At 37.4% G+C, this 21,970-nt stretch overlaps 1 protein-coding gene across 1 annotated transcript in view; it reads left to right on the top strand.

Moving 5' to 3' along the window:
- Positions 1–21,970, top strand: part of Impg2 (interphotoreceptor matrix proteoglycan 2) — a 101,321-nt gene that overhangs the window by 39,498 nt on the left and 39,853 nt on the right. The window contains exons 9-16 of the mRNA XM_013024096.1: positions 771–1,074; positions 2,140–3,410; positions 4,000–4,219; positions 9,231–9,441; positions 10,991–11,179; positions 12,407–12,599; positions 13,225–13,304; positions 14,952–15,238. Coding sequence (XP_012879550.1) covers positions 771–1,074; positions 2,140–3,410; positions 4,000–4,219; positions 9,231–9,441; positions 10,991–11,179; positions 12,407–12,599; positions 13,225–13,304; positions 14,952–15,238 — 2,755 coding nt within the window. The remainder of the gene's footprint in view (positions 1–770; positions 1,075–2,139; positions 3,411–3,999; positions 4,220–9,230; positions 9,442–10,990; positions 11,180–12,406; positions 12,600–13,224; positions 13,305–14,951; positions 15,239–21,970) is intronic.

Here is a 21,970-nt window from a genome sequence, read left to right as displayed (position 1 = left end):
ATACCTATATATATTTTTTGGGGGGGGGTCCGGTCGTGGTGCTTGAATTCTGGACCTGGGTGCTGTACCTCAGAGGCTCTTCAGCTCAAGGCTAGCGCTCTACCACTTGAGCCACAGCACCACTTCCATTTTTTTTTTTTGCTTATGTGGTCCTCAGGAATTGAGCCCAGGGCCTCAAGCATGCAAGGCAAGTGCTCTACCACTGAGCCACCTTCCCAGCCCCTATTATTTATATTTTTATTATTATTAAGTAGTTGTAAAGTGACATTTTTGATGAAAATGGGAGACTTTAATCAATCACTTCTCTTTCATAATGATGAATAAAATTGATAATTGCCCCTTCCTGCTATGTGCAGTGTGCTTTGTGTGTAGGTCTTTGTCAACAAGTTATTAACAACTTCTGCATATTAAAGTCAGTTAAGCTAAAATAATAGAAGTGAGCCATCTAAAGTAAAAGAAACAGTATTTTCTCCTGGAAATTCACTTTTATGTAGGGTCTTTCAAATATCTTATTTCATCAGTCCCCTTTTTACAGATGAGTTTTGAGAGGTTACATAGATTATATTCTCTAGATTCTCAATTGAGCAAGTGGCTGAATTGACTCAGATCTGTTTAACGCTGGAATAGTTGTCCTCCCCCCATCCCCTACTACTGTATCACCTCACTTTCCCTGGAAAATCCAGGTATTAGGTAGGTGAAATTTAAAGTCCTTTTGTGTTTCTGTTATCTATGATATGATTTAACCTTTTTCTCGCCCTCCCTGCCCCCAGGATAATACCATTCCAGCTGAATGGCCCTCAGCAGATGAATCCACCACCAGCAAAATTTCACCACTTGGTTTCAGCTCTGGTCCTCCCTCAACCACTGGCAGGGAACTGTGGTCAGAAAGTGCATTGAGTGATTTAGTGTCTACATCTAAATTAGTCTTCCCCTCGGAATTGGGCCTCAGTTCTTCCCCAGAGGTATTAGATGTTAGCCGCTTGACTCTTCATTCTGTCACCCCAGCAGTGCTTCAGACTGGTTTGCCTGTGGCTTCTCAGGAGGGAACTTCTGGATCTCACTTATTAGAAGATGGTGAGGAGTTTTAAGCACTTCTTGTACTTCTTAATTGTATCAGAATGACAAGAATTTTGAAGAGAAGAAGGAACCATATTATGAAGAGAAAAGCATAGTAGCATTTATTAGGGGAAAAATATCTTAGGAAATGTATCTGAAAGAATAAACTATCAGATTTCAGTGGGCAAAATGGAGAATCCAAATTGATATAGTAATAAAAAATAAACTTGGGGAGGTGGTGTAAAGATCAATGAATAGATATTCTTTTTATTTTATTGTAAAGATGCTGTAAAGAGGGGTTACAGTTACGTGAGTAAGGCAATGAGAAGATCAATTAATAGATATTTTGAAGACCGTATTGATATGTATATAATTAAGTTACTGTAAGTAAAGAACTTCACTTACTTACGTATGAGGGCACATGCCAGTACCCAAGACGATTTTTCCAGTACTTTCCAATTAGTAGTATTAATTATGTATTAATTATCGGATTCAGTTAAATATTTAAGGTTATAGTAGTATAGAAAAGGGGAGAATCTGAACTAGAGGAGCTTTGGAAGAGAATGAGAATGAAATGAATGATCTTATGTTGTTGAGGAAAGGAAACCATCAATGTGATGTCAAGGTAAAGAAGGTATATGAAAGAGAACGACAAACAAAGTTATAAACAAACAATGAATCTAGGATTTTGAACACAGGGGGGAATCTGAAGGAAAATGCACAATAAGCACAATAGTGAAAATAAGAATTCAGAGAAAAACACAATTTCCAGGAAACTCTCTCCCTAAATTTCTGGTGAATTCAATCTTGAGTGATCAATATGGCAGTTAATTTCCCTGAAAAAGAAATGGGAAGTTTGAAGATTATTTTGTTCAATAATCAAAGTCTTATGCTCATAGAAAGGGGATTATATTCATGAGTGATTGTCTCACATTATAGATATATGATTATAACTTCTTGCATGCTAAATATAGCACACAAGCCAACAACTGTCCTTGATAACTAGAAAAATAGCTAGTTTTATTAAGAACAGTAGGAGAATATATTGGCTACTTTGTAGATTAAGAAAAAAATTATTTTTAGAATTAGCCAATATTGAAGAGTCAAATGTTCTTTCTACAGATTCATTACCTTCAAGTGCATTCGTTCAACCTGTGCCAAAAGGAACAATACCATCTATAGAAGACTCGGTTGTGTCCCTGACATCCTCACCATATCTAACCTCATCTGTTACATTAGATCTTCTTGATAAAGAAATGACTTTTGAATTGGGCTCCTTGGCCTCCAAAGTCACAGACCATTTAGAAGTGGGGCCTTTGTTTCCTGATACATCTGTGGGAAAAGAGGTCATATTTGAGAGTGGTTTAGGTTCTGGGTCTGGGCAAAAGGAGGATCTGATAACTTGGCCCTGGAGTGAGACTTCATTAGACAAGAGCACTGAACCACTGTCCAAGCCATGGTTTGAGGATGAGGATTCACTTTTGCCAATTAAAGGCAGAGGTGAGAAACTACATACAGATGGAGAAATGGATTCCACAGATCTAATTATTGAACAGTCAAAACATAGTCAGGATGATAGACACATACATTTTGCAGAAACAGAGGACCTCAGTGGACCTACCACCATACCCACCTTTGTAGAGTCTGTTACTCAGTCTGCATCTCTCATATTTTCCAAGCACATTTCAGAAGTATCTGACATTGAGCATTACTCAGTTACAAAAGCACCACTTCTACAGACATCTATAGCAAGTTCTGCTTCTGCTGAGAAAACAGAGCAAGTGGATGTCTTTCTACAGGAGCACATAGAACAAACAACAGATTCATCGGGCCATGAATTGCTTGACAGCAAGGTTTCAGAGGTGAAGGCAGATCTGCAATCTGTGTGGACCGTATTGCCAGAAGCAGATATAGTTTGGACAAGAACTTCCCTGGAGAAATTGTCCAGAGATACAGTGGCAAGTACACTGATGAGTACTGATAGACCCTGGTTGAAATCTTCCATGACACAGTCCACTAAATTGCCTTCAACCACAAGTTCCACCCTGCTAGAGGATGAAGTAATAATGGGTGTACAGGATATTTCATTAGAACTGGACCGGGTAGGCACAGATTACTATCAGCCTGAGCTAATCCAAGAGCAAAATGGCAAGCTTGGTAGCTATGTGGAAATATCTACAGAGAAGCCTATTGTGGCTCAGCCCACCAAAGGAGGTGACAAAGGTGACACTCAGACCACAGGAGCTTTGGTGGTTTTCTTCAGCCTTCGAGTGACTAATATGATGTTTTCAGAAGACTTGTTTAATAAAAACTCTTTGGAATATAAAGCCCTGGAGCAAAGATTCTTAGAATTGGTAAGCTCAAAAAGTTGGCATTAGGGAATAATCATGTATGACTCTCCCACATTCTCAGCACACCCAGGGAAGTGTGATCTGTAAGTATTCATTTCCTGTCATTCGCAAATAGCACCATGGCCTAGGGCTGGTAGGAGGACAGTAAGATAGGTGGAAATGGAAAACAAGAAATGGAAAACACAAATGTGGAGTGGGGTGCTATGATAGGCTAGATACTGAAGATTGTATGATAAGAAGGCTGGTACTGAAATGAAATGCGAAGTCATAATGTTAATATGGTATCATTGTCTTTGGAGGTACTCATACCTTCACTGTTGTGATTCTTTAGTGAAACAAAGCACAAACACTCTAGGTATCTGAAATGGTGTACGAGTTTCATAGAATTCCTCAATGTCACTGTGACAATCTCATGACTTTCCTAAATTATTCTCTCAGTCACCATTTCTTGTTAACTAACAGTTTAAATGTGGATAAAATACAACTAGGAAAAGGGGGAGAGGGATTCATGCCTGTTCTTTTTGTCTCTTTGGTGTATATTCAACAAAATGCAGAACCTTATTAATAAACATCACTTTTCCTGTTATTGTAGTTGGTTCCCTATCTCCAGTCAAACCTCACAGGGTTCCAGAATTTAGAAATCCTAAACTTCAGAAATGGCAGCATTGTGGTGAACAGTCGAATGAGGTTTGCCAAGTCTGTACCTCCTAATGTCAATAATGCTGTATACCTGATTCTGGAAGACTTCTGCACTACAGCCTACCAAACCATGAACTTGGATATTGATAAATACTCCCTGGATGTGGAATCAGGTAATGATATTGCTTACCATGGTGAATTCTTAGTAGAATCCAGTGATTATTCTTGTATGTTTTATTTTTCACTGTGTTAAGGTGAATCTAATACTTAATAGAGTACTATGTTAGACAATTTTTTTTTGGTGGTCCTAGGGCTTGAATTGTGGGCCTGGGTGCTGTCCCTCAGCTCTTCAGTTCAAGGTTAGTTAGCTCAAGATTAATTTTAAACATCTTAAGAATCAAACATTTTTCCAAAGACAACAGTATCATCTCTTCTCAGGGGTCTCCACAACTGTTGACTTTACTGATTCACCTCCCATTCCCTCTTCTAAACATTCTTTCCAACCCTCTTTCTTACTTATCTACTGAATCTGTTTTTACTATGTCTTTATCTTGCCATGTCCCACACCAAAAAAAAAAAAAACCAAAACAACAAACTTGGTCACTCTTCATACACACACACACACACACACACACAATATCTTGTCAGTAAGCTTACCATTTTCATGTATTGTAGATGTGTGTATATATATATATATATATATATATATATATATATACACATATATTTTAAGGTTTTGTATTTGTCCTCATCCATTTAACTTTTATATATGTATGCACATGTGTATTATACATATATCCACATATGTATATATACACCCATAAAAATTTTGTGTGTTGGTCCTGCATCTTGAACTCAGAGCCTCACATTCTTGCTCCCTTTTTTGCTCATGTCTGGCCTCTATCATTTGAACCATACTTGTAGTTCTGACTTTTTGCTGGTTAACTGGAAATAAGAGTCTCCTGAATTTATTTGGGTTGTGACAAACTTTGATCCTCAGATCTCAGCCTCTTGGGTAGCTAGGATTGTAGCCGTAAGCCATAAACTGGCTTACACCCAGCTTCTTTCTATATGTTAAATGCATATAAAAATTGCTTCTGAGCTCTAGAATCATTATTTAATTACCTATTTCACTATCTCTACTTGGATATATTTGATGTATTCTGCATATAGCAAGCTAAAAATGTTTTAGAGTGAACTCTTGTTTTCTTCATTTACTCACTTTCCAGTTATCTCTACTCATCTTAACTTGTCTATTTCCATAAATGGAAGAGTTATCTATTCAACTATTTAAGTGGGAAATTGCAGACTTATTCCCAGTGGCGTATTTTTCATCACACTCCCTAACCCTCAATTTTCAACTACTCAGCAAGGTTATATTGATTCTGAATTCTGGCTATACTTCAAATCTAGGCTCTTATCTGTATTGCCACTGCAACTACTCTATCGATATCACTGTTACCTCTCATTTTTTACCACTTTTCCTATTTCCTTCCTTGCTCTCACTTCAAATCATTCTCCAGGAAGCAGCCATTATGCCTTAAAAAAAACAACAACAGTGATCAGAATGTTTCTTTTTGCTGTTTGATACCTATCAATGATTGCTTGGTTCAGCAGCTATGACCTGACCCCCAACTTCTTTCCCAAAACCATCTTGTCAAACTAGCTTTTTTTTTTAAACTAAGAACTTTCTAGCCAGAATTTAGCATAGTGCTTTGAATACAGAATGCACTCAGAAATACTGTGAATAAGTAGCATGAAGTATTGTACTTATTTTGGTTTTATTAAAAAATTTTTTTTGGTGGAACTGGGATTTGAACTCAAGGCCTAATGCATGTCAGGCCCTTTTTATGGAGCTATATCTCTAGCCCTGTTTGCTGCTGATTATTTTTAGGATAAGGTCTCACTTCCCACTGGGTGAGTACTAAGCTGTGCTCTGCCTACTTTAGGCTTGCTGTTTCTTTCTGGGTTCACAGGCATATGTCACCCTGTCTAGTTTCTGTGTTGAGATGGAGTCTTGCAGGCTTTTTCTTCCTGGGCTGGTATGGAACTGTGATCCTCCAAACTCAGCCTCCCACAAACCTTGGGGTGTGTGCTACTGTATTCAGGGATCTCCTGAACTCTCCCCTTCAAACTGGTCTTGAATGCAACCCTATTCTCTGCCTCTCACATATCTACAATTAAAAATCCTTATTTTAATTTTGCAGACTTCAGTGCAGGGAAGTTTTATTCCTTTTTCCTTTTGCCTATCAGAGGATAGTGGCTTTGAGTCAGAGTAAGGTGGAATGTCTTGGTTCATACTTTCCGGTGCCTTCACACTCAAACTAGTTTGAAAATCAGCTCTATTTTTTTTTTTAACCAGGAAAGAAACAAAGATACTTTTGTTTGGAATCCTTGAAGGACAATTATTCATTGAAAGTGAGGGAACTGATTTTACTAATTTGCCAACATGCAAATCCCTTGACACTTTCCTACGCTAAGGCTCTTTGCATACATTGCCTTGTGATTTAGGGGAAGAAGCAATTAGTTGTAAGTTGAAAGGCAAGAATTTTGGCTTTTCTCTGCCATTTATCATCTGTGTGACTTGAGATGAACTATTTTATCTCTAAGCTTTAGTTTCTCATATATTATATGAGAAAATTACCTGGCCTGTGTAGTTTATGTGTCTGGTCTAAGCATTAAACAAATAACATATATAAAAGCACTTGACTAGCTCCACAAATGTAAGCAGTTATAATTTCTAAAAGTTTTGCAAAACTTGATCCACATTTTTGGTTGTTGTATGGCACTGCAGATCACATGTATCACCTCCCATATATCGTATAAGCAGTTAACAACTGAACTATATTCTCAGTCCCTAATCAACTTCTTTTTAAAGGAATTGCATAATACATTTTTCAGATTTTTGTGTAACTCACCTATCAGTTGCAGGTCAAGCCACCCAGGTTTTTTGAGTGACTTTTTCCTTCTGTGTTCAATGAACTGGCAGGAGTCCTGTCCATGTACAGTATAAAACCTTTGTCTTAATCACCTCCAGTTCTAAATTCCTTCCCAGTTTTTAGTTTCACATATATCTTGAACCTTCTGATTATTCTTTATGTCAACTTAGTATAGATCTTAGTCTCATTTTTAAATGTTCCACAACCATCCATAACATTGATTGTATCTGATATTTGCTTGTGGTTTAAGAGTAATGGGGAAAGCTTTTTTTAAGCATAGCAGATGGTTTAAAAATATTATTGTTAAGCATAACCATTCTTAAATTCCTCAGTCATCTTCCCAAGGGCATTATCTGACTTACCCACTTTTCCCCAGAACTCAGCCAGCTACCATGTTGTTCTGGCCATGAAGCTTTCTTTCCAGATCCTGTTCTTTCCTCTCCTCTCATTTTCCAAAGCCCATAAATCCTTCACTTAGGCTACTACTGGATAGCCAGAATGTGTATAATTCATTCTAGAAGTTAGATTCCTGCTTCCCATTCCAAACTTTGTTTCTTCATAAAGTCATTTAGGTAATTTTCTAAACTCTTCTGGGCTTTCGCTATTAGCCAGCAGAAGGGATTGGAACAAAACTTTAAGACCTTAGTGCTTTATTTCCATGATTAAAGTATTAGGCTTATGTTTTTGAAGAAAAGTGGAATAGCATTTATTTTTTCTATATTAGTATGTTTTTCCTAATCTATAATAGAAAATATTAATTCTGTTCTTCCTCCCACTCATAACTGTAGAATGGCCACAAAGTTTTAAGTTATTTTTTTTTTTTGTCGGTCATGGGGCTTGAACTCTGGGCTTGGGTGCTGTCCCTCAGCTCTTCAGCTCAAGGCGAGTGCTCTACTGCTTGAGTCACAACACCACTTCCGTTTTTCTAGCAGTTTATTGGAGATAAGAGTCCCACGGACTTTTCTGCCTGGGCTGGCTTTGAACCGTGATCCTCAGATCTCAGCCTCCTGAGTAGCTAGGATTACAGGCGTGAGCCACTGGCGCCTGGCTATAAGTTTTTTAAAAGAGAATTTCCCTACATGTATATATTACAAAAGATGATCAGTGAACATTTTATATCAAGACTGGCTCAGATAAGACTGACTTGTTTGTCTAAGTTTTTCATGTGCAGTATCTTAGAAAATTTCACTTTCATCAACAAAGGGGAATGAGGCAATGTCCTCCTTCTCACCCACTATATATACTCTATTTCTCATTCCAGGTCAAGATTATGATGCCTAATGACTACTAGGCCATGGGTGCAAAGAAGTCAGAACTACATAAAGAAATCCTGCTGTGCAGTCCCCTTCTTGAAGCTACCTGTCTATCAATAGTACATTTGTATGCTCTTCTTGTTATAAGAGCATCATCTTGGCAGTCTCTCCTATCTTGGTTTCCTAAGGCTGTTTTAACAAGGTGCCATTACTAGTTGGCTTATAACAACAACAAGTTATCCTTTCATGTTTTTTGAGCCTAGAAATCTAAAATCAAAGCTCAGTGTCATGCTCTTTCCAAAGGTTCTATCAAAGAATCTTCCCTTGTCCTTTCCCAGTTCTGGTTTCTTCTGGAAATCTCCTGACATTCCCTGACTTGTCATTTCAGCATCTGCCTATGTCTATACATAGTCTGTTTGCCTGGAAGGCTCATCCATGGTTAATGCATTACATCAGTTTTGACTAGTTACTGTCCTTATTCACTTTTTGGTCATTTTCTCCTAGCCCACCAATGAAAAATGAAGTTACTGTTCAGAGTAGCCTAAAGAGGAGGCAGAGATGATTTCTTTTTCTAATACTGGCTTCCCCAAATCTAGACTGTTCCAAAGACTGCTCCTATACCAAGCTCTGAGCCTCCTGCCATTTTTTCCCTGGGCTCTCTCTTCATCTCATGGTCTCATTGTAGAAAGTAACATAGTAGTAAATGCAAAGTAGAGGTGGCCTATAGCAAAATGGGCCTTGTGGAAATGAATGGCATATGATATATGCTGTAGATAGACACTTACATGACAGTGATTTTAAAGCTTCTGCATAATTCCTAAATAGGACATACAGAAACTTGCCAGGTTATAGGGTTTTATGATTCAGCTCTTAGTATTTGTGTACTTCATTAGCTCAAGATGGTTGTCCCATGGTACTTTAAGGAAAGAACTTTAAAGACTTCCTGTACCCCAACTGCCTTTCTATATTCTCTGGTTTGTTTGATATTTTAGGTGATGAGGCCAACCCTTGTAAGTTTCAGGCCTGTAATGAATTTTCTGAATGTTTGGTCAACTCCTGGAGTGGAGAAGCAAAGTGCAGATGTTTCCCTGGGTACCTGAGTATAGATGATCTGCCTTGTCAGAGTCTCTGTAACCTACAGCCAGACTTCTGCTTGAATGATGGAAAATGTGACATCATGCCTGGGCATGGGGCCATTTGTAGGTATGTTGTAATTAGAGATAACCTTAGCTATATAACCTTATAGATATTTCTTCTGAAGAAAATGGATGGATACTATAATTTAGGGCAATCATTATACATTTGTTGTATGTAGGCAGAAGGTAGATGCTGTCCATTTCTCATGTGAAGATTGAGCCATTTAGCAGACTTGAATTATAAATGCAGTACAATTGGTTATATTATGCCATTGGAGAGCTCTGAAAAATTTTCCAACAAAGAGTACTTAGGGTAACTTGAGATCTTTGTATTATATTTTTAGTGGTGATGATAAAAAACACAGTGTTCCAAACAAGGTTTAGACATCGATACTCTATCTGAAGGTGAAAGCAAAGGATTTTTATTGTTCTGCCTGAATTCTTTTTTTTCATATTTGTATTAAGTAGTTTACAAAGGGGTTTCAACTTAGAAGTCATATTATGAGGACAATGCCTCTTGATCAATGTTACCCTTTCCATCATTTTCCCCTTGGAGTAATTCTTAATAACTTTGAGTTTCCTCAATTCCTACTGCATTTTCACCAACAAGGTATACTTGACATTTTTGAAAGGATGACAAATATATTTTCCTTTAAGTGCATCTGAATCCCCATTTTTTTTGTACTGCTCTTGGAGTTTGAACTCAGGTCCTGGGCACTGTCCCTGAGCTTTTTTGCCCAAGACTAACATTCTATCACTTGAGTCACAGTTCCACTGTTAGCTTTTTGCTGGTTAATTGGAATTCTTAATGCCTGAGGAAATTTGTACTTCTTTGCTGCTCTGGGGACTAAAGACATTTTTACACAATGTTGTGGCCTTAGTGATGAAAGGGTTTCTTTAGTGTGGGATATAGAGAACTGGGTTCTAGACCCAGCTTTGCCCTGCTCTGATTGCATAATCTATTGCCAGTCACTTTTCTTCTTGGGTCTGTGTTTAGTTACCCATAAATAAAGAGGTTGAATGGAATCATTTGTTGAAGCCTATTATAAGTCAATTATAAGCAGTTATTAAGGATCTTCTGAGTCGGCGCCAAGCATTATGCTTAGCATTAGGCCATATGCTAGTTTAACTTGTATATCAATATCCAGATGTCTCTCTTCCCCTTCCTTCCCCTCCCCTCTCTTTTCTTCTTCCCTCCTCTCCTCACCTCTCCCCTCCCCTCCCCTCTCCTTTCTTCTTTCCCCTCCTTTTGCTTCCCTCCCTCCTTTCCCTTCCCTGCTCTCCTCCCTCTTCTTTTCCTTCCTTTCTCCCTTCTTTCCCTCCTTCTTTCCCTCCCTTTTCTCTCTCTGTCTCTCTCTATGTTTCTTTGTCTCTATCTCTCTTCGCTTCCTTCCTCCCTTCTTTTTTTCTTTGCTGGAGATGGAACCCAGGGTCACATGAATGCTAAACATTGACAGAGAGCTATACCCCAAAGAACTATATTCAACTATTTAATGAAGGTTTACATGGTCAAAGTTTGTATTTCTACCTTTCCCCTTTCGCACCAAAGGTTTTTCTGTTCGTTATCACTTTGAGCCAAATGATTCAAATCTTGGGTTTGGTGATGTTCTTTACAGATGCCGAGTGGGTGAAAACTGGTGGTACCGAGGTGAACACTGTGAGGAGTTTGTGTCTGAGCCCTTGGTCATAGGCATCACCATAGCTTCAGTGGTTGGCCTTCTCTTCATCTCTTCTGTTGTCATCTTCTTCTTTGTCAAGACTCTTCAAGCTCAGAATAACAGGAGAGAAAGAGAAAGGCCTAGCAGGTAAATAAGGGAAAAGCACGCTGATGGAATATAATGTTTTGTTGCTCATTCATTTAGTACTTACTATGTACCAAATAGCAAAGAGCTGAATGAAAGAGAGAGATACAAAGTTGATAAAGGCATGGCTCTTTACAGTGGTATCTTTTGGCAAACAATGTAAGCAGCACTATGATGATATGCTAAGGAGCCCAGACAAGGAATGAAGTAGTTCTCCCTAGGAAAGACTTGCTAGGGAAGAGAGTCTTAAAAGTTTTAGCAATAGTTGTGATATTTTACAAACAGAGGAGTAAATACTTTTTGGGAGTTGGGTGGGACTCTTTCCAGATAATTGAGTATAAGCCAAGTCAGAGGGGCATGCTCTGCAGGAAAATCTTTATTGAGTGTGGTCAGGGAGGATATAGTGAGGGGTTGATAGGAGATGGAAATGGTGAGTCTCCCTGTTGAGGGTTAGATGTGTGTCAGTTTATTTCTCTTTGGCTCCTAATAGTTGGGTAAGGATCGGATAAGAAATCAAATCTGATTCTCTGTTAAGTTGAATGTGGCTTTATTAATGAGGGAAAATACTTAGTAGACTAAGGATCTAAGGACTCCTTTGGTGGTTTTATGATTGTGAAGTGGCAGTTGGAGTTACTTCTGGTCAGTCTACTTCCTTCACCAGCTGGTAGAGGTGCCCCTCTTCCTGGTCCAACACCACCTAGGACATACCTCCATCCAGCATGGTTCTTATGCTTTTTATTGAATCTCAGTTTTCAACAAACTGCAACCTCATTTATGGCAGAGATTGTGTCACAGGCATCTAGAAAAACCCTAGGCACATGGCTAATCTTAGTATTTGTAGACCTGAATTGAACTTAACTGAGGCCCATCTCCTAATATTTGTGTTTGTTTAAATCATATTCTCTTGTGCTATCCACCGATTTTCCATATGTATAACTCTGAGAGTGCTAGAGCTGTCTTTGTTTAATGAAATGCTGCCCATGAAGACTTGGTTCCTAATCAAAATTTATTGAGTGTCAGGCACTGTGGGAAAATAAGATGAATGAAACATGGAATAGTGATGCCACGTGACAGTTTTTGAGATTCATCTGGATATTCTCATGATTACCTTTCTCCCTGCTCCATTTGTATCCATTTCCCCTCTTTTTTTCAGAAACCTTGTCTAGATAAACAGTTATCAACTATTAGAGCAATCTTGAATCAGTATCTTTCTTTTTGTGCCTTCAAAAGGCATCCTGACAGCCTGTCATCCATCGAGAATGCTGTGAAGTACAACCCTGCTTACGAAAGCCAGGTGGCTGGATGTGAGCAGTATGGTGGAGCTCAGTATCCCTTCTACAGTTCTGCCAGTGAAGAGGTGATTGGTGGTCTGAGTAGAGAAGAAATCAGACAGATGTATGAGAGCAGTGGCCTTTCCAAAGAGGTAAGGACTACTTTTTGTTTCTGTATTTCTCTCCTTTTCTTCCTCCTTCTCCTCTGCTTCCTCCTCTTCCTCTTTTTCCTCTTGTTGTTGTTGTTGTTATTGTTGTTGTTGTTGTTGCTGCTGCTGCTGCTGCTGCTGCTGCAGGGTGTGTGTGTGTGTGTGTGTATGTGTTTGTGTGTGTCCATGTGAATGGTTAATTCTTTTTTTTTAATTGTGAAAATACCGTACAGAGGAGTTACAATTACATGGGCAAGATAATGAGTACATTTCTTATCAAGCATTGTTGCCTCCTCCTTTGTTTCCCCTTCCCATCCCTTGCATGGTTAATTCTTACCTCCCCCAAAGTGTAGTAGGCAAGGAGCATGCATGTGTGAGCTCTACTTTCTTTTCCATTGAGTGGCTACTTCTTTCATTATTAACAAATCCTCCTTCTTTTCCCTTTTCTTGGAACTATATATCAGTTAAAGTATCTTGCAGTGTCCACAGCAATAAATGTAGAATCTTCTATTTCTCTAGAGACAAGCTCTCCTTTGGGAAACTCCCAAACTCCCAATTCTATATGAACTCCTAGAATTTTGTTGAAGTTTTTCAAACACCGTCTGTATCTTCTTCCTTTTTGTTTAAGGAAATTCAAGAGAGAATGAGGATATTGGAACTGTATGCTAATGATCCAGAGTTTGCAGCTTTTGTGAGAGAGCATCAAATGTAAGCATTCCAGAAGCCCTTTTGTAACCTACCAACCTTATAGTTTGTCTTATAGAAGTGTCACCAACGCAAGCATGTTATTCTTGTTCATGTGACAAAAGTTGTAGTGATGACCAAAATTGATTGGGTTCTTGAAAGTTTATGCATGTTCTAACAGAGTATTTCATGTTTTCCTTATAATGGCTTTATAAGTTGGATGTTTCTTAGTCGAGGAAAGGAAAACTTGGAAAAGCAAAGAGACTTACGTAAGGTGATAGTGATAAAAAGCAGCAGAGCAGATTCTAAACTATCTGTTTTGACCTAGATTTCCCTGGGCTATGTCAGTAATACCCTGTCTCAAAAACACAAAAAACATAAAACCCAAAGGCATCCAAAGAAAGGCATCTGATAAGGAATTAAAATAACAGAAACCATCTATGAAACAAGATTTAAGATTCTATAAAACAAAAGGCAGCACATATAGCCTTCAGAGGGATGCATGTAGAGGGAAGATGTATTGAAAAAACTGTAGGGCCTGTTAAAGATGTAAGCACCTAATCCACAGAGCATTTTCAGTCTGTACTTGGTGTACTTAGTGTTCTCACTTACCATGTAGCCCAAAAATGTTAACAGACTTAAGATGTAGGAAAAGCATTACATGGTCTTTATGTTTTGTTTAACTTAGCACAACAAAGTTATAAATAAGTTATATACAACCCCTCACTCCCACCCCAGACACCCTTTACTCCAATAGAAGCAAAGAGAAAGCACTGGTGATTTTGGTGATGTAGTACATTCGTGCCTTTCCACTGTATTGGTCTTTATGTTCTTTGTTTTTTTGTTTTTCATTGCAGGGAGGAGCTTTAACACAAATGCCTATCTCTGACATGGATTAGAAGTGTGAAGATGCCGACCACCGATTAGCCATATCATGTAATTAATTTGGACTTTACTTTGAATACCACTGGAAGAAGAATCTTCCATGAAAAAAATACATGAATGTGGAACACACACGATTTCCCTAGCTTAAAATTTTTATTTCTGCAAAGACTAAGAGCTTGTGTTAAAGAAAATTCAAAATCATAAGTTTTGGGAAGTATTCTACTACAAAAGAAGGGGGATGAGGGAGAGGTGGGGAAGAGAGAGAGCGAGACAGAGAGGAGGGAGAGAGAGAGGGGGAAGAGAGTATGAGAGAGAGAGAGAGAGAGAGAGAGAGAGAGAGAGAGAGAGAGAGAGAGAGAGAACAGAGAGGACAGAAAGAGAGAGAGAGAGGGTGAGTGAGAAATAAAAATCCAGTTCCTGGAGTTAGTGCTGCAATTTCTGTCTGCTCCTGAGTCTTGAGATTTCTCTTAAGAAAGAATTGTGCCTCAAGTTTCCCAGATGGAGAATAATGTTAGGAGTATGGCAAGGAGAAGTTAAGCTTTGTAAATCTCTATTATGTAGCTGATTTTTTAATGTTGGATAGATGGAGGGAGTCTGGGAAGTAATTTTAATATAGTTTAAAGTAATTATCTACATAAAACATCACATTTTGTTTGGTTTTTAATTTAAAAAGTAATTGATAATTATTTTAAAACATTATAAATGTTAAGGATATTTGTCATAAATGCTTGGTTTTATTTGTAAAACTTTCAAAAGATTTAAGATTCAAAACTTTATTTTCCTAAGCTCATATGTGTTGGATGAAAAACAAATTGTTTATAAATCACAAATTAACACCAAAAGGCAACTCTTTAAATGGGTGCTTGCTGGAAGAGTTCTAGGTGGCTATAAAGGTTGTCTAGGGCACATCGCCATGAAAAATACTCAGGAGAAGCACAGACTGAGCCAAAGGAGGACAGTTGTTTTCCAAGAGACAAGCAGTGAAGGGGGAAGTTGGAAATTTTTGACATCTGTCACTGTCACTGATTTACTTTTGAATGACCTTCTCATAAAGGGGCAAATTACTGAGCTCTGTAAGAGCATCTGCTTCACAGCAATGAAATGAAAGAGAAAAGAAATCTCCATCACAGTAAGGACAGGAGGTCTCAGTCTATACTTCCATTCTACCTTTTCTATCATGGGAAAAAAATGAAAGAATTCAGGTTCTGCAGTGACCATCCACTGCTGCATGAGTCAGTCAGTCACTGTAGCTAATCTATGGGGGAATAGCCATCCCTAAAGAGCATCTCTTAAAAAGGTATTTTCTCAAGGCAATTTAATGGTATGTTGTCATTGAGAAGTCTTAGGCCAAAATCCTATTTAGGGACTCTCATTTCATTAAGGAATGAAATTTTCTGAATATTAAAACATTGCCATTAACCTAGCAACATAATATTCAATATCATGTTATTCAAAAGTAATAAAACAGAGTATTATAAAATGCATGGTAAATAACTCAAGCTTTTTCTGTCTCCTGGATTCATAAGGTACAGTGAGTCTTATAGATGTGTTATTTGATAAATAGGTCCATTTTTATTATTATAATAGTTTAAAATATTTGTTCACATTTATGTGGCTTAACATACCACTTACTTTACATAAAAAGATGAGTGTAGGTTTTGTTAGATTTTATTACACCTATTTTTTTTTCTTTCTTTTGGGCTTGTCCCTGAGCTTCTTTTCCTCAGGTTAGTGTACTACCACTTGAACCACATCACCACTTCTCGCTTTTTCTGAGTAGTTTATTGGAGATATGTGTCTCATGGACTTTCCTGCCTTGGTTGACTTTGAACTGTGATTCTCAGATCTCAGCCTCCCGAGTAGCTAGGATTATAGGCATGAGCCACTGGCTCCTGGCTCCACCTATGTTTTTACTTTTGAAATATCTAGTCACCATGGGTTGGTTCTTCCTTCTCCAATACTTCTCCTTTCCATCTGACCACATAGTGAATTATAATGTAGTTAGACAACCGTAACTTAATATTACTTCTGACAAAATGATGGAAACTGCACAATTATTCTTTATAGATACTAAACTATGTTGGATTAAATATGATACTTGAACTAGCTATAATATGCTTGTTTTATAGTTTTCCTTCCTTTTCATGTTTAAGCAGTTAGTTTACCTCGATGTCATTTTCATGTTGTCAGACATTTACTGTCTCTGAACTAACTTTTTATTTCACAGGAGGAAATGAATACACAAATTTATTTTTTAAAAAAGCAGATGATTTAGGAGAATGACCTATCTTTATAAATTGAGATATTTTATCCAAGAAAAATATGGGTCAAGCTTTTTTTTCCCCCCTAAGATGTTTCTAACGATTCCCAGTGGAAATGGGTGAGGCCAATCTTCTTCATTTACCATCCAGCTGCAGTGAGTCAGGATCCTAGTTCATTTTATTCCCAAATGGACAATAAATGCAGTAAAATTATGTGAAGGTCACAATCCTCAAGTCCATTGCATTGTGTCCCACAAAGGATCCTGGCTAGAGATAGGAAGATGGGTGGCTACCATGATATAATTGATGATGTTAAGAATTTGCCTGGAAATTTCCTTGACTCATGTGTTTTGTAAAATCTTACACTACTCTTACGAGCTAATGAGACAGATTAAGCCACTCCCCTCAGGAGAATAAGACAAGATTAAAATACTCCCTCAACAAAATTATAATTTCAGTTTAGATCGAATGATTCTTTATCCTCATTTTCTCCCTGTTATATTTAATTAATTCTTTGGAGATAAAAGATATGTATAGGAAAATATCAGGGAATACAAATATATAGTTATATAATCCAGACTATGATGACTCCTATGTAATCGTGTACATACCACAGCATATGTTTAATATGGAGTATAGTTAATGAAAAACTTTTTTTGTCTATAATGGCATTTTATCCAAAGTGTGATCAAATAAATTTATGTAACTATATTATTTTTATTCAATGTTAGCTAATTAGCTTTATGTATATATAAGAATGCATACAATAATGTTACTTTCATTAGTAATAAATGTATCTTTCATGAACTTGTCTATATTTTTTGCCAATTAAAAATTTGGCAATGGTTGAATTGTAATCATAATCCAAAGATAAATATATGAACATGACTGGAAAAGTAAAATCATTCTTCAGTTGATCTTGGTGTAGTGAGGATTAGGAGAATCTTAGATAAGTCTGTAGCCAAATTGTGGCCTTAGATTTTGTTGATAGTTGGTGAAACTGAATCATTATTTGACCTCCTCTGAACTTTACTCTTTTAAACACTTTCAGTTTTTTCTCATGTGCTTAAGGCAGCAATGGAAGAAAAACTGAAGTTGATTAAAGAAATATTAGGTGGGGTAGCTGGCACCATCTGTCTTGTAAGGAGAGAGAAAAATCAGTGATCCATCAAAAGCTAAGAGAAGGCATAAATATGGCAACAGTAATTCAAACCCCCATGCAGTAGAAGAGTAGGACGATTATCAGCTAGCAATTACTGAACAGGAAATTTCCAATAGATTAACGACATAAGCCTCAATTTTAGTTATTTCCTTACTATTTCCATGATATCTTACTAGCAACTACACACAAGGGAATCATAAATCAGTCTTAGAAAAGAGGGGAGAGAAATAGTTTTGATTTGACTAAAAATACTGTAAAGTATAGAAGAAACATGTCTAATAAACATCTTCTTGTTTGCTTAATTAGTAACCTAATTTTAGGGGGAACAGTGAGTAATAGCCTGTTTTTAGACCATGATTAAGGTCTGGACAAGTCCTAGTCATCCTTAATTCATAACTTCACCATAATGGTCTAGACTGTGAATTTATGTCTATCTCATTAGCCCATGGTGGACTGTGTTATTTACTTTTATCTTTTCACCAAGACAGCATATCTATATCTTCTCCTTCCTAATTAGAACAAATGAATTCATGTTAATATACTAATACATGTTAAATAATATTTTCCAAGGAATACCAAGTTGTTTATGGGATTTCAGAAAACAGTTCATTACCCTAAATGAGTGACTTCTTGTCAATCTGGCATTGCACCATGGTAAGAAAGAGGAAAGAATAGCATGTTTTTAGAAAATGATTCAGTAAGCCTCAAATAAGAAAAAATACCAAAACTTCGCTTTTTTTGTTTTTTGTTTTTTTGGCAAAAAATAAGTAATTTATTTTAGGGAATGGGGAGTGTACAGTCTCAGAACTTCTGGAATTGCTTCTTGGTTTGTGTCTTTTTCTATCCTATTTACATGCCTCCTTTTGGTTATTTAACAAGACTGTGTGGTCTGGGAAGGTGGCTCAGTGGTAGAGTGCTTGCCTAGCATGCATGAGGCCCTGGGTTTGATTCTTCAGTACCACATAAACAGGGAAAGCCAGAAGTGGCACTATTACTAAAGTGGTAGAGTGCTAGCATTTAGCAAAAGAAGCTCAGAGACAGTGCCCAGGCTCTGACTGGCAAAAACCCCAGGACTGGCCAAAAAAAAAATCTCAGAGATAGCACCTAGCTCTGAGTTCAAGCTCTAGGATTGGTAAGAGAGAGAGAGAGAGAGAGACAGACAGACAGACAGAGACAGAGACAGAGACAGAGAGAAGACAGAGAGACAGAGAGAGAGAAAGAAAGAAAGGGAGAGAGAGAAAGAGTAAAAAAGAAAAAAGGCCTCTGAGTACAAGACAGTAGATAAGGAAACCAACAATAGAAATAAGTCTTTTTATGTATACAGAAAGCATTTATTTAATCCTGAAGAGTTTAATAAATATGATTTTATTGCTTTATTTCTATTTTGTATAGAACAGAATAAATTAAAGGTACCAAGAGAGGGAATGTGTGAAAATTTATTCCAAAGTATGAATGTAAGCAGTTAAAATTGCTTCAGTATTGCCTATTCTTTTTAAAAATGTAAAAGTGAAGGTAACACTTCTAGAGAAATATATTTTCCTTATGATTTGATCTCTGTGACATGGTAGTGGAATGATCTTCCTTCTTCATAAAAGAAAGCTGTAAAACACATGTTGAGAACTAGAAATCCCTTCTGTTCAACACAGTGAGCCAGGGAAGTATTTTCCATTGCTTCATTTTTTCTTATTTTACTTTCAGGTTCATTAGTGATATTTCAAAGCCAGAATTTAACTTGGAATGTACAGCTGTAGACTTAAGTGCACTTTTCCTTAATGGGCTTTTCATTCATTCATTTATAATTAATGAATTCTATTTTGAAAGCAGTGTTGAATTAATTTTGACTTAAAAAATAAAATTGATAATTTGGAGAAATCAATATAACCAGGTGGTTTTTCTCAGCTTTACTAAACCATACTTAAGAGAAATGTTAATGATCATATTATAACAGCACTCATTTTGCCAGCATCTTTGTGATACGCATCCAGGAGCCATGTGTACTAGTAACATTTAGTAATTTCTTTTTGGTTTTGGCCTGTGGTATTCTGTGCTTCTCTTCATGGACATATTTAAAGCAGGACCTGACACTTACTTCTACATGGAATGTCCCATCATCACAGAAAAAGAAGCCTTTGCTATCTGTTCCCAGAACCCCCGAGGAAAAGAGAGGATTATCACATGGCAATTTATAGAGATGACCAATGTAGTTACTTCATTCAGTCTTTTTTTTTGGGGGGGGGTCCAGACGTGGGGCCTGAACTCTGGGCCTGGGCGCTGTCCCTCAGCTCTTCAGCTCAAGGCTAGCACTCTACAACTTGAGCCACAGTGCCACTCCGGCTTTTTTCTTTTTGCTTATGTGGTGCTGAGGAATCAACCCAGGGCCTCAGGCATGCAAGGCAAGCACTCTACCACTGAGCCATCTTCCCAGCCCCTTCATTCAGTCTTTTTATCTAATTGCCTTAGCTAATTTTGTCCCCAGTACTGTTTGATTTAAAATAGAAAGTTGAGTTAAATTGCTACCTAATATAGTCATTGTTGAGGCCAAATTGTGTAAATTGCAAATGCAATATGTTTAATCTTAACTTTCATCCTGACTGGAGGAGAAAGTGTTGTTACATATTCCCAAGTTATAACACTCTTTTTCAGAGGCAGAAACAGGAAGTTGAATATCTTGCAAACTTTTCCACTTTAGGTTTCCTTTTATTGTTCACAAGGATGGAAAAATACACTAACTCTAGCCAACATCAGTGGTCTTGTAAGACTCTATTTTCTAGTTCTAATCTACTTGCCAAAGCCTAGAGCATAATAGTATAGAACTCAGAAGCTCAATGAATTCTGGAGAATTACCTCCTGTTTCAACTCCACTGGAGTAGAAAATGCTTTTGTGCTAACAGGTACAGGTAAGGTACTTTCACCTTTCCTTTGCTGTGATTTTGTGTCAGCTGCATGTTGTGAGTTGTCCATAGCTCTGGCATCCTCTTCTCTTCTGACCATGGAGATCTGTGTGTACTCATGGTTACCAGGTGAGCTCAGTGTCTGGGTTTCAAAGTCATCACCTTCACAGAGGGCTTGTGTCTGCGGTTGTGCAATGCAGTGTGGGGTGGATGGGAGAGCATTTTGGGCCACAAGACTACAAACAGAGTCTGAGCATATAATATTATTAAAGTGGCTGGTGGAATTTGGCAGTTCAATCATATTATGAGTTTCTAGCCCAGAAGTTATACAGTCTTGTTTAGGTGAACTAAATAAAATCTGTATGCACATATGTGAATGGTGCCATCAATTTTATATTTCCAAAGGAATCCACTTTTTATAAGGACATGGTTGTCCTTTTTCCTATGCTTGTATTTCCATCCACTATTTGAATATCCTGTATGATTCTGAAATTATTTAAAATATGACAGCAGCCATACTACTTCCACCCATGATAAAATTTGTATCTTCCTCTTATTGTTATCTAATCTGGGTTTGGGGAATACAGAATAATATCTATAGCTAGATAATCAAAATATAAAAATAGATAGGAATGAACATGGATTATTAAACATCACCTGATTGTCTCAGGGTTTATCCAGTATATTATTTCAGTACTTGATTTGAATATTTACAGAAGAGAGCATATTTTGCTAAGTTCCAAATACCAGTACTTAAGCATTCTAGAGCAGTGTAGAGTGGAAAATAGATTGGAATTAGCTGATAAACTTTGACTAACTAGGAAGCAGGATAATCAGAGGGGATATTAGCAGTGATGAGCACATACTTTAACACTTCAGGCCAACATTTCCCACAGGAGTTACATTTATAATTGTGTTTTCTTATTGGATTGTGAGAAATCTAAGTGGAGGAGTCTATCAACTAATGAGTAGTCGTGTAAATCACTTTTATAACTGATTATGGTATTGAAACACAAGAATAGTACAACCTTGATAAATTCTTCAGTATGATTCTAAAATTATATGAATCAGATTGTTTCCAGTTCTTAGACAAAGCAGAATACAAAAGGTAAGTACTATTGAGGTGAAAGATTTTATATTTTGTCAATTTTCAGAACATCAAGATTATGTCAGCATGTGGATAATTAAATAAGAAAGCACTGAATAGTTCGAAAAATCAAGTAATTGAGTCTGTTTCTAGAGATCCAGCCTGAACAGCAGAGTCAAGGCATAGTTTGAGAATCCATGCAGGAGGTAACATATCTAGGTTTCAAATTGAACAGTAGGAGGGAAATGGGACCCTGTGTGGTGTTAGTCATTCATACAATTCATGATATCAACAAACCCATGCTGGGGCTTGAGATTAAATGTCTACTTACATGCAATAAATGTGGTAGTCTCTTTGTGTGTGGTCTCTTCAGCACTGAGAGACAGAGTTCAGAGGTCCCTTGT

Source organism: Dipodomys ordii, unplaced genomic scaffold (assembly GCF_000151885.1).
Source record: "Dipodomys ordii isolate 6190 unplaced genomic scaffold, Dord_2.0 Scaffold73, whole genome shotgun sequence".
NCBI lineage: Eukaryota > Metazoa > Chordata > Mammalia > Rodentia > Heteromyidae > Dipodomys > Dipodomys ordii.
The sequence above is the reverse complement of the archived record's forward strand: the minus strand, read 5'-3'. Positions and strand labels throughout refer to the sequence as shown.